Below are 16,221 nucleotides of genomic sequence, written 5' to 3' on the forward strand. Positions count from 1 at the left end.
GATTGTAATTTGTTTTAAACTAATGAAAATGGATGGATCTTGAGATGGGATGGAGACCCTGGGGAATCTGTCAAAGTAGCATTCTGGTGTGTCCTTTTATACTGTTTCAATGTCCCCTATATGTTTCTATATGTTTTCAGTTAAAAATTTGGGAGGAATGGCAGTTACAGCTTCTAACCCTACAGGAAGCAAAGTCATAAGTGTGGCTATCTTATGATTTCTATTGCTATAATGAAACACCACCAAAAACAAGTTGGGGAGGAAAGGTTTATTGGCTTACACTTACTTCCACATTGTAGCTCATCATTGGAGGAAGTCAGAACAAGAACTCAAAAAGGTCAAGGAACCTAGAGGCAGGAGCTGATACAGAGACCATGCTTACAGGCTTGTTCAGCCTGCAGTCTTATAGGGCTCATGACTACCAGTCCAGGGATAGCACAACCCACAATGGGCTAGGCATTTGTACATGTATATCAATCACGAAGAAACTTCCTTAAGCTTGAATACAGCCAGATCTTATAAAGGCATTTTTTTTTAATTGAAGTTCCTTCTTCTCAGATGACTCTAGCTTGTGCCAAGTTGACATAAAATGATCCAGAACAGTGGATAAGGACTGTGATAGTTAATCTGAATTGTCAACATGACTGGATTTATACTCACCAGGGAAACACAATGGTTATGTCTATAAAAAATGCTTTCAGAACGTTATAAACTGAGCAGGGAGGATCCATCCTTAATGTGGGCTGCATCTTCACACCTGCTGGGGGTCCTGGACTGAATAAAGAGGGGGGGGCTAAACACCAGCATTCATCTGTTTGAACTGCAGACACCATGTGACCATCAATTTCACCTTCCTGCTGCCATGCCTTGCCAACCTTGATCAATTGTTGTATCTCTTATACCATGAGCCAGAATAAACAGTCCTCCCTTAAGCAACCTCCTGGTAGATATTTTGTCACAGTAACAAGTAGCTCCTACAGGAATGGAGCTGTGGTAATATGGCCAGACTGAGTTCAATCCACCCATCCTACACACACACACACACACACACACACACACACACACACACACACACACACACACGAGAGAGAGAGAGAGAGAGAGAGAGAGAGAGAGAGAGAGAGAGAGAGAGAGAGAGAGAGAGAGATCCTTCTTGTGCCTTCCTGTACCAGACTCCAATGCCCAGGAATTTAGCCAAGTACATAATTGGGTAGGACATAAAGCTTTGTCAATTAAAATCCCCCAATACAAATAAATATTACTCCTGCATTATGTCTATAATATTTGGTAGGCTGGTCTGAATAACTTACTCACAGTCTTTACTAAATTCTCACAGCCACCCTATAGACCTTTTTGTTTTTAAGATGAGGAAACAAAAGTAAACTAATTTGCCCAAAGTAAGTGGCACAGGTTTTTTTTACTGCTGTGATAAAACACCATGAGCAAAAGCAACTTAAGGAGGAAAGGGTTTATTTCAGTTTACAGTTCCACATTACAGTCCATCACTGAGGGAAGTAAAGGCAGAAACAAGACAGAAACCTAGAGGCAGGAGCTGAAGCAGAGGCCATGATGGAGGAGTGTTGTTTCCTGACTCATTCAGCATGCTTTCTTACAGTACTCAGGGCTACCAGTCCAGTGGTGGCACCACCCACAGAGAACCAAACTGTTCCACATCAATCATCAATGAATATAAAGTATACCACAGGCTTACTCACAGGTGAACCTAGTAGAGGCATTTTCTGAATTGGGGTTCCCTCTTCTAAAAGGATTCTAGCTTCTGTTCACATAGAACTAGCCAGCAGAATTGGCGGTGATTAACAGGAGACCAGAGCTGCTAAAGTAAAACCTTTGTTTTGTTGTAACAATTGATGATGGTCAACTGCAGCTGAGAAATTAGTGGTGATTAAGAAGAGACTGGCATCACTGAGGTGAAATCTTCTGGGAAGTGTTTCCTTGAGGTCAGCACACAGAACCTATATCCAGGGATGTATCATGTGCTGATAACTAAAGTTGTTAGTGTAAGAGTCACCCAGGTAGTACTGTTTTGAAGGTGTGCAGGGTTCACAGAGAGCATCTGAGTCTTGTTACTGTGTGGTAGTGCTGCAGTCCCTGAGGAGAGGCCATTGGTGAAGGTATAGACTTAGTTGTGGTAGATCCAGGATAGAAGGGCTCATGGAGAGATGTTGAGGCTTGGCACCATGTATCAGGGGCAGAGTCCTTGAAGAGAGCCCAGGAGGGGCCAGTGGCAAAGATACAGGCCAGTTGCAGAGACTTCAGCATTTTGGAGATGCCAGTACCACTAAGTGACCACCAAGGACTTGCTGAAGAGTAGAACCAGCCTGACACAACGAAAGATGCTGTGTATATGCTGAAGATAGTGACTAATCTTCAAAGAGGCATTCCCAGAAATCTGTCTCCTATGTGATTCTAGAGCTCACTATGTTGACAACTGAGATAGAGTATCACAAGAAAAATGGTACAAAGTAAAAACTAGGTTATACTCAAGACATGTGACACAGTATGCTTACCCCTGTAGAATGTAACTGGAACTTTGAGGACAAATCTGTGCACACACTTAACTGATTCATTCTACAACATACGAAGTGACAAGTTCAAGTCAGCATGTGCCTTGGTCCTGTTACTTTCCTAAAAATGATGCCACGACATTGCTGTGCTTGCTGCTGGAACCATGACATCACTAAGACTAAGTCTTAATTCTAAGTACATTTCTCTTGACAAAATTATAATGAAACACAACTTATGTCACATATAATTTTGAAGAATTTTATACACTTTAAAAATGTTTGTTGGGCCAGTGAAATGGCTCAGCAGGTTAAGGACACTTGCTGCCAAGCCTGACGATCTGGTCTGATCTGATCTCCAGTCCCACATAATAAAAGACAACTCCTTCCTGGAAGTTGTCCCCTGACCTCTACATGTGCATGCCCACAAATCATGCACATGTATAGTAAATATACGTATAGTAAAGTAAGAAAACATTGCAATGCTTCTCTGAAAAGACTACTGGCGTTAGGGAGGTGACAGTGAGTAGGAGTATCTGCTGTAACAACGTGAGAGCCTGAGTCGGATCCGTAGCACTCACACAACAAAACAAAATACCACCACCAACAACAAAAAAGACTTGTTAACACTGTGTACTAAACACAATGCATCTGGCGAACAAATCTACCTGAAAGTCTCTATTTTGCTAACTGTGTATATCGTGGATACACACATTTGTTTTTCTCTGTATAAGACTGGTTTTGAAACCTGTACAACACAAGTTTCGAAATGCACATTAAGGAACTTTGGAACTGGCTCTGTGGGTGAAGTGCCTGCTTTGGTGAGCATAAGGTCCCAAGTTTGGATCTCCAGTACGCACGTAAAATGTTAGCCATGGTGGTGCACTCCTGAAATCCTAGAGCTCCAAGGTGAAGACAGGAAGGCCCACAGGGCTTGCTGGCCAGCCAGTCTAGCCAATAAGTAAGCTCTGGACTCAGTACTTTGTTTTCAAACAAGATGGAGAGGTGAGAGAGGAAGACACCCATACATATACCATACATATGTATATCACAAAAGGTTTTATATTAAAAATTTTGAAAAAGAATATCTTGGTAAGAAAAACTCAATGGACCAAGAAAATTTTTCATAATGACTATCTTTAGCTTTCTTTTTGAGTCAAATAGTGGGCAAAATTACAACTATTTCGAAGGAAGTGATATAGATACTTAGATCTAAAAAGTGCAATTCCAGCACCCAAATGTCCACAGAACCCAAATACAAATAAATAAGATACTCACTGCCAGGCAGATCTGCGTCCTCCAGGGACTGGCTGCTAATAGAAACTGCTGCAAAGTTAACGACTGAGCAAAATTTTGATTGTTTTTAATCATAAAATAATTATTTTTAATGGTGTATTTGAAATAATTTTAAACATCTGATTAATAAGATTATACAAATGTGGGAGTATGCTGCACTTTACAAAAAATAAAGCTAGGCATTTACATATACAAGTTTGGGTATAGATTTCTTGGTAAGGTACTTTTTAAAGCATATACATAATCTATGGCATTTTTACACAACTTGTTAAAACAAAAATTGTGGCCAATTAAACTCTTACAACAGTATAGAATGTGGCCATAATAGTCCCTATGGGAAGAACAGGACAGAGAGTGACATACTGGAAATGTTTCCCCAGGAGAGCTTGGCATTCTTTCGGTATGTGATTTCAATTTCACCATTATTTTTGTCAGCTATAATATACCCGGGTAGATTTAAAAGGGAGAGAGGAGGTACTTTAAACATTAGCTTCCTCCTCAGAAAGAGGTACATAATATGGTGTTCATATTTAGAGCCACCCACCCCCTAAGAGCGAGACACTGACAGTACTTCTTAAATAAACAATTCAAAGGGAGTCCTACTGTTTAAATGTTCTTACCAGCAGTTAGAAATTTGAAAAGCACTAGATGCTTAAAACATATGGTTACTGGGAGATTCTTTATAAGAGAAAGAACTCCTTTTTGGGGATTAAAATAATACAAAAACAAATCATCCTTTTTTTGAAATACTGTAACTAAATATTTGCTAGGCTTTCTTCTTTGGTTGATCTATGATTTTTTTTCCCCCACTACTAAAACAAGGACCAGATTTGGCATTCCCAGAGCAGCCATGTCTCTTTGCACACATCTGTTTCAGGATGCCATTCTCATCCTTTGTCAATTTGAATGCAATGCCTCATTTTTTGTTTTTTTGTTTTGTTTTGTTTTGTTTCTTGAGACAGGCTTTCTTTGTTATAGCCCTGGCTGTCCTGGAACTCATTCTGAAGACCAGGCTGGCCTTGAACTCAGAAATCCACCTGCCTCTGCCTCCCAAGTGCTGGAATTAAAGGCATGCTCCACCACTGCCCGGCAGGCCTCATTTTTTTTTCCCAGTATGTTCTACCTTTTCCATGTTTCAGTGAGGTATATTAGTAGCGATTTTAGTTTTAAAACTTGGCTGAAAAGGATGGCCCTCACTGGGTATCAGAAACGCTGCAGTGTGGGAAGTCAGAGAGTCAGCAACCTCATATCAGCTGTATAATTCTGACACAACTAACCCAAGTTGACTCTACCTTTACTCTGTAGCTTGTCACACTTGTGACAGCTACAGAAAGTAACTGTCACCGTCAGCTAAGTAACCTCTAACTGCAGACCACAAAATCATACACTGGGAGACAGGTTCAGTACAGGATACATGCTGATTTTTTCTTTATCCTCTATCTAGATGCAGACTGTATCAGAGGAAGGCACCTCGTTGCTACTGAGTGGAAACAACAAAACAAATGAAGGAGGTAAAGAGAGTCCCTAGCTATTGCAATTAAATACAGGTCAGTAGGTGATTGATACTTCTATATAAAGTACACATAGTACTGACTTTTAGAAAGCATCTGCATTCTCATCTGCAAGAATCCACAGGATATACAGACAAGATGCAGTAAAGCCTTGCCAGTGTAAACAGTGGTCTTCATACTGGTGACACTTGCAGAGTAGATTTCAGAACAGTGCAACAGTGCTCTCAGTGTCTTCTTTGGCAGTAAACAGTATGCGTCTGGATGGATGGAGCAATCACTTAAGAAGGGCAAGGTATAGGGCTCGAGAATACTTCATCTCTCTTTCCTGTTCCATACAGAATATTAAGTCCCTGAGGCAGATTCTTGTGATTCTTGGACGAAGCAATGGTTTGGTGGCTGTTAGGCTGGAAGTCCCAGAAGTAGAAGGGTTATCTTTGAAGCTCTAAACAGGGAAATAAAAAAAGAGAGAGGGGTAGTTTAAAATAAGGACTTTCATAAAGGGGAAGCCTGCTGCTGTGGCACATGTAGCACTGTCCATTGAGAATGTATTATGGAAGACTCAACCCACTCAAGTCATGACCTCATGACCTCATTCGCTCCTCTCTCCTGACCTGGCAGAGCCTAGGAGAGAGATCTCTTCTCTTCCAAGTGTTCTACTCTTTTGCTCCACTCTCCTGCCCTTCCCAGTCAGACTTCCCACTTGAAAAATTTTACAAAAAACTTCAAAGTGATGGATGAATTTATTATGTTGATCATAGTGCTGAAGGGTTACATGCATGTAAAAAGCCACTGCCACAAAGCAGCCTTTTGTGCATCAATTGTAAAAATAAACATAACAAAAGCCCATTAGGGTACAGAGCTGATCAAGCTACAGTGCCAAAAGATCTTTAATGGCTCCCCAAAGGCCAGACCTCCACTTGAAAATTTGTCTCCTCTCTTCCGTTTTTGTACAACATTGCAACAGGGCTGCCTCCCACTGCTTAGACAAGATAGGAAAATGATTCTGGCCTCGGGAAGTCATGTGTCATAAGCCTCACAGCAAGGTGGAATAGGACTCCATTTTTAATTTGATCTGAAGTCAGTGTCGTTAGCCACTGTGCTATGTGGTACTATTGATGGTGCCAGGTAAGCACCATCCTGGTTCCCTTCAAACACACACTTGCCATTTTCTTTTACAAAGGACTCTGGCTACATACAATAGGCACAGATCTCCAGAAGGTCACTCAAGGACAATCTATTCATCTAATGAAATTTATTAAGAAGCTCATGCTGTATAAATAGTAATTCGAAGATGATTCCACACCACCACAAGCCCACCAAACCAGAAGCTTTCTAAGGACAATGACTACTATTTATGGCCCTCTGGAAGTTGGCAATGTATGAAGAACAGCATGGATTAGCCATAGTATTTTCTTCTTGAAACAGAGTCTCACTATTTAGCTCTGGTTGGCCTGGAGCTCACTGTATAGGTCTGGCTAGGCCTCAAACTCAAGGTTCTACTTTCCCTTTCCTCCAAAGCATTGAGGTGCTGGCACTTAAAGGCTGCACTACCAGCCTAATATTTTCTTAACCAAATTTACTGATTATAAACAAAACAGCCAATGTGAGTTTCAAATTCATCTAAGAATGAACTGAAAGCCAGTATTCCTGCAATAAGACAGTTTCTTAAACATTGACATCTATGCACTATTTTGTTAAATTTTCCTTTTTAAGTTTTTACTTATTATTATTTTTTTTTGGCTGTATGATTTGGGGTTGAAGAGCATATGTGTGATATGGTGTGTATGTGGAGGCCATAAAACAGCTCTGTGGAGTTGCTTCTCTCCTTTATTTATGTGGATCTTAGGGACCAAACTCAGGTCATCAGGCTTTTGTAGAAAGTACTTTATCCACTGAGCTATGTTAATGTCACTTAGACAACAACAACAACAACAACAACAATAAAAAAGTCATCCAACAGTCTTACTGAGTTTTGCCATCTATGAACCACATTAGCAACCAGCACGGTATCATAACTCCAATGGTGCAGTGGTACTGTACATATCTTGGCAGTAACCAACAGCTCTTAGTTGAACCCATTCAACAAGACAGATTTCATGTCTGGTACTAGAAACTTAGCTAATTATTCAGCATTGGAGAAATTACGGTTATTAATACAACTAACTAAACTAACTACTAACATAATCCCTAACAATGATCCATAGACATTGTGTTCTTATGCTAACTGATAAGAGTAGTCTTCAGCCCTCATCAAGGAAATCTCTTTCTAACAGTAAGTGACCACCACAGAAAACCACAACCAATAAAAATGCAGTCATGGAGCCCCGACCAAACAGTTACATCTACCATCCAATTGTACCTCCACTCAAGGCTCAATGATCATTTCAGAAGAGGGACTGGAGGTGCCCGAGGAACTGGGAGTTTGCTGTAAGACTGTATCTTCTGGTACTATCAGAAGCTATACACAAAGTCTCACAAATATGAAGACTTAAAGGTGAGTGATGATGACACCAATAAACAGGCCAAACCTCAACCCAACACAAAGAACTATGGACACCTGAGGAAAGAGCACACCAGCTGGCTGTCCAGTGCCAAGGGGTGATTCCTGAAAATGTGCACAAGAAGTACATGGACTCAATAGGCTATATTTAAGAAGATATATAGGTGGGCAGTGGTAGTGCACGCCTGTAATCCCGGCACTCTGGGAGGCAGAGGCAGGTGGATTTCTGAGTTTGAGGCCAACCTGGTCTACAGAGTGAGGTCTCTGTCTCGAAAAAACCAAATCCAAAAATCCAAAAAAAACAAAAAAAAAACCAAAAAACATATAATGTATGTGTATGTGTGTATGTGTGTGTGTGTATATATATATGTATATGTATATGTGACATGTACATACATATATACACACATATGTATTCATAACAATTAGTGAAAAAAGAGAGGCCATTAATTTTAAAAAGAGCAGGGAAGAATATATGAAAGGATTTGGAAGGAAGAAACATAAGGAAGAAATATAATTAATCTCAAGAATTAAAAATAAAGCCAGGCAGGTGGTGCACTACTTTAATCTCAGCACTCAGTGGGGAGAAGCAGGTGGATCTCTGAGTTGGAGGCCAGCCTGGTCTACACAGTGAGTTCCAGGGCAGACAGGACTACACAGAAAAACCCTGTCTCAAAAACAAAAACAAAAACAAAAAAACAAACAAAAAAACCCCAAACAATTAATTAATTACAAGGATGTTTAAATTGTTATCGTATATGTGTATATGGTATATATGAGTACTGGTGGGCATGTACCACATCGAGTGTGCAGATATCAGAGGACAGCTTTCAGGAGTTAGGCTCTCTCCTTCTACCATGGATTCCAGGGATCAAATCAGGGTTGCTGGATTTGTGCAGTAAGCACATTTACCCACTGAATCATCTTGCTTGCTCCACACAAAGAATTTCTTAGAATGATTATTGTGTAAAAGTGAAACCCTCAATTTGTGTATAGGGGTGTGGGGGGTGTACTTTAGCTCAAACCTCCAGATTACAGACAATCATAGCAGGAGAGTCACAGCAGTAGGGCCTTTAGAGAAATGGCTATGATATCTACAGACAGAAGAAGAGAGGCAGAGATATGTATGTAACTTTACTCATTTGTCACTAAGCATTACACCCTTGCTTAGTTTAGGATAGCTTTCTTAGGGAATGGTGCGACCCACAGTGGGCATGTCTTCTAATCTTCAATCACATAATGAAGATAATCCTCCAGAGGAAGGCCAGTCTAATCTAGACAATTACTACTCACTGAGACTCTCCAGATCATATAAACCTTTTTGCCTTTTACTTCATTTTTTCAAACTATATTTTGTTTTCAACACTAGAAAGATGGCACAATGGGTAGAGGTACATTTGGCACAAGCCTGAGACCTGTGTTTGATCCCTAGAAACACAATAATAAATTAATTTTGTAAAACTTAAAGTATAAAAACAACCTATTTGATAGGATTGGTAAGTTTGATAGGATAAATAAAGCAAGCTTGTTTCATCCACTTTCAGAGAGGTACTTAGGTAACAAGGGAATCAAATCTTCCCATTTTGTACTGAATTTTAAGGATTCCCTTCACAATCCTGGTTTGTTTTGACAGTGTGGGGCATGGTGTACACAGACTACAAAACACCAAGGTCAAAACCAGCCAACCAAATTCCATGATATTTACAGCATGGCTTCAGGAGGCTTTACTCAGTCAAACAAGTTTCTTATAACATTTAATTTTTGAGGGCTATAATATCCTAACCATGTCAGATTTTTCATTAGGTTAAACTTGCTCACATGAACGACGCAATGGGAGAAACATTGGAAAGACCATGAGGGAGAAGGGTGCAGAGTGTGATCTGCGCATGTCCAAGTAGAGAACTGTGACTGAGCAAGCATGGCAGTCTAGAGAGTGATCTGGTGTCTTCCGTTTCTGCAACAGCTGCTACTCAGGCATCCATAGCTGACACTTTGCTAATTATTATCACTAAAACATTTTCACATGATTTTTGCAGGATGATCTCAACAATTCAGCTTTGGAAACAACAAATATACACAGTAGGAAGTCAGCAAAACGTATTATTGATAGTGACAGGCAATCTTGTTTATAAGAATTAGAGTTATTTAAAACTTCAGCCAGGTGGTGGTGGCGCACGCCTTTAATCCCAGCACTCTGGGAGGCAGAGGGAGCGGATTTCTGAGTTTGAGGCCAGCCTGGTCTACAGAGTGAGGTCCAGGACAGCCAGGGCTACACAGAGAAACCCTGTCTCCAAAAAACACAAATCCAAAAAACCAAAACAAACAAACAAACAAACAAATAAATAAAAAACTTCAGTGCATTCTAAAGAAGGAGGAAGGGAAGGAGGAAGAGAAAGAAGGAGGAGATGATGGAGGAATGGAAGATAGATGAATGGATGGACAGACGGATGGATGAATAGAGAGATGGATCTCATATAGTTTTGGTTGCTGCCCGAATCACCCTGAAGCCAAAGATAAACTCTGAACTTTTGGTCCTCCTGTCTGTACTTCCCAAATGTTAGGATCATAGGTGTATGCCACCATGCCTGGTTTATATGGTGGTTGGGTTCAAACACAAGACTTTGAGCAAACTGCACAAGAACTTTCCTGACCTAGCTATATTTCCAGCTCAAGAAAGGGCTTTTCTTCCATCATAAAAGATATTTTATTGCTAGTTCTAAATCTATACATATATTTAACAGTGTTCACACAGCTGCCTGCAACCAAGTTTACCATCTTACATAAATTTTAAATTTGACTAGATAAATATGTCTCAGCAATTTTGTTTCTATGAAAATGTCATTTTTACCAAAAGTTGCATAAGTTATATTTTGTACTAGTATTCACAATAATACTAACTGGAAACACAATGACTATTATAAGTGAAGTAAGCTATAACAACAAAGAGATCCAGAGCACAAAGGAACAACTACTGTATGGTTCCATTTTTTGCCATGTTTCCAAACTGGCAAGCCTGCAGGAGTCATGCAATGATTCTTCTTGGGGGATCCGAGGAGCTGGAAGGACAGTAATTTTCAAACATTCCATCATGCTTCCTTATTAGTCTGACTACTGTCTCGGTGGGTACATTCCCTGCCTAAAAACTGAGTCAGCTTATGGTTGGGCTTTTGTTCCTTCTGGACCAATGTTGTGATGTGGTAAAAAATTAAACTGCTAGCAAAAAATCCCATTCCCTCTCTTTAAAAAGTGCAAGAAGGGGAAGAAAAAAACGATAAGATTGTTAAATATAAAGAAAATAGAGACCCAATTATCTGGGTTAAAGAACAAAGGGGTCACAGTTCACATCTGTCATATGACAAGCCTGAAGGATACAAGGGAAGAGTTGCATTATAGCTGCCACACCAGGGTTGAAGAGGAGGTCACTGCAAAAGGATGCAGTGGAAGGCCTGAGGCAATGTTATAAATGAAACAAACCCCAAGGGATACTCTATAACCCACCACAAATGTCTCATAATTCACAACTTCACTCTCTTCCCCCAAATCATGAATGACTTAGAAAGCCAAATTCTTGAAACTACATGAAAAATAAATGCCTACTGATTTTGTAAATTTGATAGTTAACAGTTCTGACTGTTTAGTTTCACCATGCCAAAACCATAATAATCAGATAAACCTTGGTTATTGAATGACTACATGTATTCATCAACACTAAACCTGCCTCTTAGTTTTCCTTTTCCTCTATGCCACCAGGTCCTTTTCCCAAGTTCACTTAGTTCAACAGTGCTAAGGCCGAAGAATTAATTGTACTTCAGGGAGAATATAGAAGAAAAAATAGGCTCTTATAGAGAGTGCATTGTTTCTGAAACAGAGGGCTTCCCAACCCACCTCTCACATGAAGATAATCTTTTATATGGATTCTTAAAATGTAGAAACAACCAACTCACCAAATGCCTAACCAAACCTAGTGTCAGCACCGTGTACATCAATTAAACTTGCTTCACTGATTTGTTAGAACTGTATCATAGAACGAAGCTGCTTATTTCCATAATGAAACAGCAGAAACCCTTTTATTCTTAAAAGGAGAAAATGAGCACCACTTTAGGGTATGACATCATTTAATAGTGCAGTGACTTATGTGTCAGGGTGGGATGATGTCCAGGGGATGAGGATCTGCTGTGTGAGAGGTGGGACTGGGAATGGGGCTGTAAGAATGTGTGTGTGTGTGTGTGTGTGTGTGTGTGTGTGTGTGTGTGTGTGTGTGAGAGAGAGAGAGAGAGAGAGAGAGAGAGAGAGAGAGAGAGAGAGAGAATGAGAATGACTAAAAACAACTAGCTATCCAATTTTTTATTCCCATCTACATACTGGAGCAGGTGGCATAAGATACAATCTTTAAAAGCCTTTCAACCCTTCCATAATTTATATCACTTCTACACCAAGTAGAAGCCAAAACAAGAGCTGGGTAGCCAGAGTGACTCCAGGAGTCCTGCCACACTTCTCTCACGTCACATGGACCTTCATCCAAATGTCACCACCCTTGCAGAAGGGCAGGAAAACCCCTAAAAGTCAGAGGTCAGGAAGAACCTGAGCAAAACAGTGTCTCCTGGACAAGACAGGACCAGGACACAAGAACTCACAGAAGCACGGAGTGGGGCGGGCTCATGAGCTGCTTGTAATAGGCTGAGAAGCTGTCAGTAATGACCTGTCCCCATTGCTAAGTCATACTCTGGTCTAGTTCAAGTACTGAGTCACAGGCACCTATGTTGGGATGATATTGTACAGAAACAGCACCAGTTGTTAATTTCATAAGCAATCTTAAACAAACGACTTAAATTCTCTGTGCCTCAGTTTCTTATGCTGTAAACAAGGGTACTAACAGCAATACCATTCCAACCCCAGATCTATTTGAAGACTAAATGAGAGGAGCATTGGGAGCATGTCTCTAAGTGATGCAATCTCTAAATGTTGACCTTTATCATCTTAATGAAATAACTGGTCATTTGGGAGGCACTGAATGGTTACAATCAGGACAAAGTATATATAACTTTAGCTCCAGACAGAATCTTTCTCCTAATCAAATTTTACCACCTGTACCCCATTCTCTCAAGTTATTATTAAATCACCAACTCACTAAATTTAGAGAAACAATAAATTTTGTTATGTTTCTCTTGTTTCTCAGTAAACTCTTCAAATTTTAGTGGATCTTTCAATACTTAAAGCTAAAATACATACTAATGTCCACTCTGCAGGGAGCAGGGGGACAAAGGACACAGGTACAGATAAGGACACCCTTCCTACACTTCTTCAATGAAACCACACATATACAAAGTCTGTACACGCCAAGTAACTAGAAAATAAACCTCTTCGCTACTTTTCCCTGGATTGTAAGACTAAGAAAACACAAATGTTCTCTGAACCTTAACAGTTAACAACCAAGCACAAAAAAAACCAAAAAAAAACAAAACAAAACAAAACAACAACAACAAAAAGCAAACCAACCAACCAGCCAACCAAAAAAAAAAAAAAAAAAATCCCCTGGGGCATCTTTAAGAGAGCAGAATGGAAGTAATGGTAGACACACTTCTCAGATTCTCAGCCCACTTTCTACTAAGGCACAGTGCTAAACCATTCTCATAGTTCTTAGGGTGGAATACAAATTTTTATAAACTTGAAGGAGGAAACAAAGGTTACATGTGGGAGTTAGGGATCAGACTGGGATCTGGTTCTACAATAAACATTGAGCCCAGGAGTAAAGATAAATAAAAGTTTTACTAGAGCTGGCTCAATAGGGAAGAGAGCTTGCTGCACAAGCAAGTCTCCTCTCTCTCTCTCTCTCTCTCTCTCTCTCTCTCTCTCTCTCTCTCTCTCTCTCTCTCTCTCTCTCCCTCCCTCCCTTCCTTCCTCCCTCCCTCCCTCTCCTTTCCTTCCCGCTCCCAGCCCCCAAAGGAAAACTGAAGGAAAATAGAAATCAAGTGGGATTACTAGGGTTGGACAGTCCAGTTTAGTATGTCTCTCAAGTGACTAGGATGGAGAACAGAACAGCCATCTTCTGGACCATGAGCATGCAAACCCGTGAACACAACTTCATACATAGCACCACCACCACCACCCCAACCCAATGCAACAACACTCAGATCCTTATGTCCAAAAGGCTAAGCTTTCAAATCAGATACAAGTCAGTTGTTAGAGTGCTTGTCTATCATGCAGGTAGCCCTGGGTTGGACTAGGCACCACTAGTGGCTCATACCTGTAAATTCAGCACTAAAATGGAAGCAGGGAGATCAAAGGCTCAATGTCAACCACATCAACACAGTGAGCTGGACACCAGCCTAGGCTACACAAGACCCTGGCTAAAAGATAAAGAACAAAAGCAAGACAAAACAAAAAGCCAAAGACTAAACTTTCTAAACCTTGAGGGGAACACAGAGGAACATACTGAACTTTGAGGCTGACTGCCCTCTGCTGGTCAAGAAGCAGAACTTTTTTTAACCTGTTGAAATGAAGATTATAATTGACATGAATGTTTTCTGTCATATTTTGTTGAGCAGGTATTTTGTACAGATATTTCTATTTTCTATTACTGAATATTTATCATGTAAAATAACGTCAATTAAGAGAGTACCGGTGGTTATATTTTAGTTTACAATGCTTAGAAGAACATTGCCACCTATTCTAAAATTAATATTGCGTTTGTTTTATACAAAGGGTAGCATGTGAGGCAGAATTATGACATCTGTAATTGTACATGATACAATTACATCATGATAGGCATAATTTTGACCCTTTTCTTGTTTTCATTTAGAAATTAAGCAGGACATAAGGAGATATGATTATGTGTAAAGTTGACAAGGGGTGGACACTGGAGTGTGAATAACTGTTCTAAAACAATCATCTGGCAATATGATTTTCCTGTTTAAAATGCTCCAATGACTAAAAATCTATAGGACCAAATACAAATATACAAGGATATAAACAGACATTTACATCCACAATAAATCCAGTTTTGTCTCTCATTTTTTTTAATTCCTGTCACAAAATACTGATTATGGAAGAAGTAATCCTCCCCATGATGTGGCCAGTGAACGACAAATAGTATGCTTTCTTCCTGGAGTCATATTCGCCAGTCCAGCTGTCCTATTCCCAAGTTCTAACACTGAAATGCTTAATGACTGAAGTCAGGTAGCCTACAAGTACTAACTTGTCCACTTCTAGACTAGTTGCAATCTGTGCATTTTCCTAGGATTCTTCTCAAACTACAAGCCTGCTGTTCCTTTATCTCAAACCTGCCACTCACTGAACTGAAGAGGATGACTGTGACCTATGAAGATGTTTACGGTCACTGAAGAAGGATCTGATTGCTATGTGTAGGGCCCAGTGCCACACAATCACACAGCTAGTATAAATGAGCATTAAAATCGAATCACCACACTCCTTGGCCCTTCTGAGTCAAAACTGTGCTGCTATTCTCAGCTTTAAGCCAAACAACTCTGGAAGAAAAATGAAAAGTTCTTGGGGGTGTATTTGTGAAATATTATCCAGTCCTCTAAAAACTGTTTTATCTACTTCCTCCCACCAAGCTACCATCAGATGGAATTTATCCAAAACAAAGGTTTTTTTTTTTTTTTTTTTTTACAGTTTTTTCCCCCTTACATTCTCAAAATAGTGAGAAGGCAGTTCAGCCAGCCAAGTAATATAACACATAAGAACATCAAATGGCCAAATAACAGCCAACTCTGAAATAACTTGACTGTCTCCAGTGGCCAAGTACAAAAATACATCTTAGGACTTTTTCTAAAAGTCATTAGAAAACTCATGTAAACTGTCTGGATCTCAGTTTTATGTTACATTTTTGTTAAAACTTCTTCACAAAACTGACAGTGAAATATCAACAAGCAGGCTTAGTTTCATACTAGAAGAACCAAGAAAGCTGTTGTGCTGAACAACTAAAGGTATAGATTTACTAATAGTTTTTTTTTGTTTTGTTTTTTTTAATGTAGCTTTATTTATAGAGTTCATGAGCTCCCTACAGGATGGAAAATACTCCTATAACACTATCTGGACTGAGAGAAAAACACAAGTGCTGCTTGTCCATTCCTAAGTGATGCACACATTACAGGCTAAATAATGGCAGTCTACAACAAAGGGGGTTCAAAGCTAGCAGCAGTAGTACAAAGATTGGAGGGTATATGGGTAGTGGCTCGGAGGGAGGGCTCCTGTGTAAAATGAATGATATTAACTCAACCTTGGCAACAGTTAAAAAAAAAAAGCATGTTTTATGTTTAAAAAAAAACAGATGCCACTTTTTAAAATGGTATATCTAAAAAGGTAAAAAAAGAAAGAAAGAAAAAGAATACAGAGTGAAATTATTAAAATGTACTTGACTAATTCAAATGAT

General features: G+C 39.7%; 2 protein-coding genes across 2 annotated transcripts in view; one reads left to right on the forward strand and one right to left on the reverse strand.

Moving 5' to 3' along the window:
- Nucleotides 1-1,453: 1,453 nt before the first annotated feature.
- Nucleotides 1,454-16,221, reverse strand: part of Taf4b (TATA-box binding protein associated factor 4b) — a 92,681-nt gene continuing 77,913 nt past the window's right edge. The window contains exon 15 of the mRNA XM_052156039.1: nucleotides 1,454-5,771. Within this exon, the coding sequence (XP_052011999.1) occupies nucleotides 5,604-5,771 (168 nt within the window). The 3' untranslated portion in view covers nucleotides 1,454-5,603. The remainder of the gene's footprint in view (nucleotides 5,772-16,221) is intronic.
- Ss18 (SS18 subunit of BAF chromatin remodeling complex) overlaps nucleotides 4,439-16,221 on the forward strand; it is a 250,263-nt gene continuing 238,480 nt past the window's right edge. The window contains exon 1 of the mRNA XM_052156043.1: nucleotides 4,439-4,443. The gene's annotated coding sequence lies outside the window, so the exon portion shown is untranslated. The remainder of the gene's footprint in view (nucleotides 4,444-16,221) is intronic.

This window comes from Apodemus sylvaticus, chromosome 13 (genome assembly GCF_947179515.1).
Source record: "Apodemus sylvaticus chromosome 13, mApoSyl1.1, whole genome shotgun sequence".
Classification (NCBI taxonomy): domain Eukaryota; kingdom Metazoa; phylum Chordata; class Mammalia; order Rodentia; family Muridae; genus Apodemus; species Apodemus sylvaticus.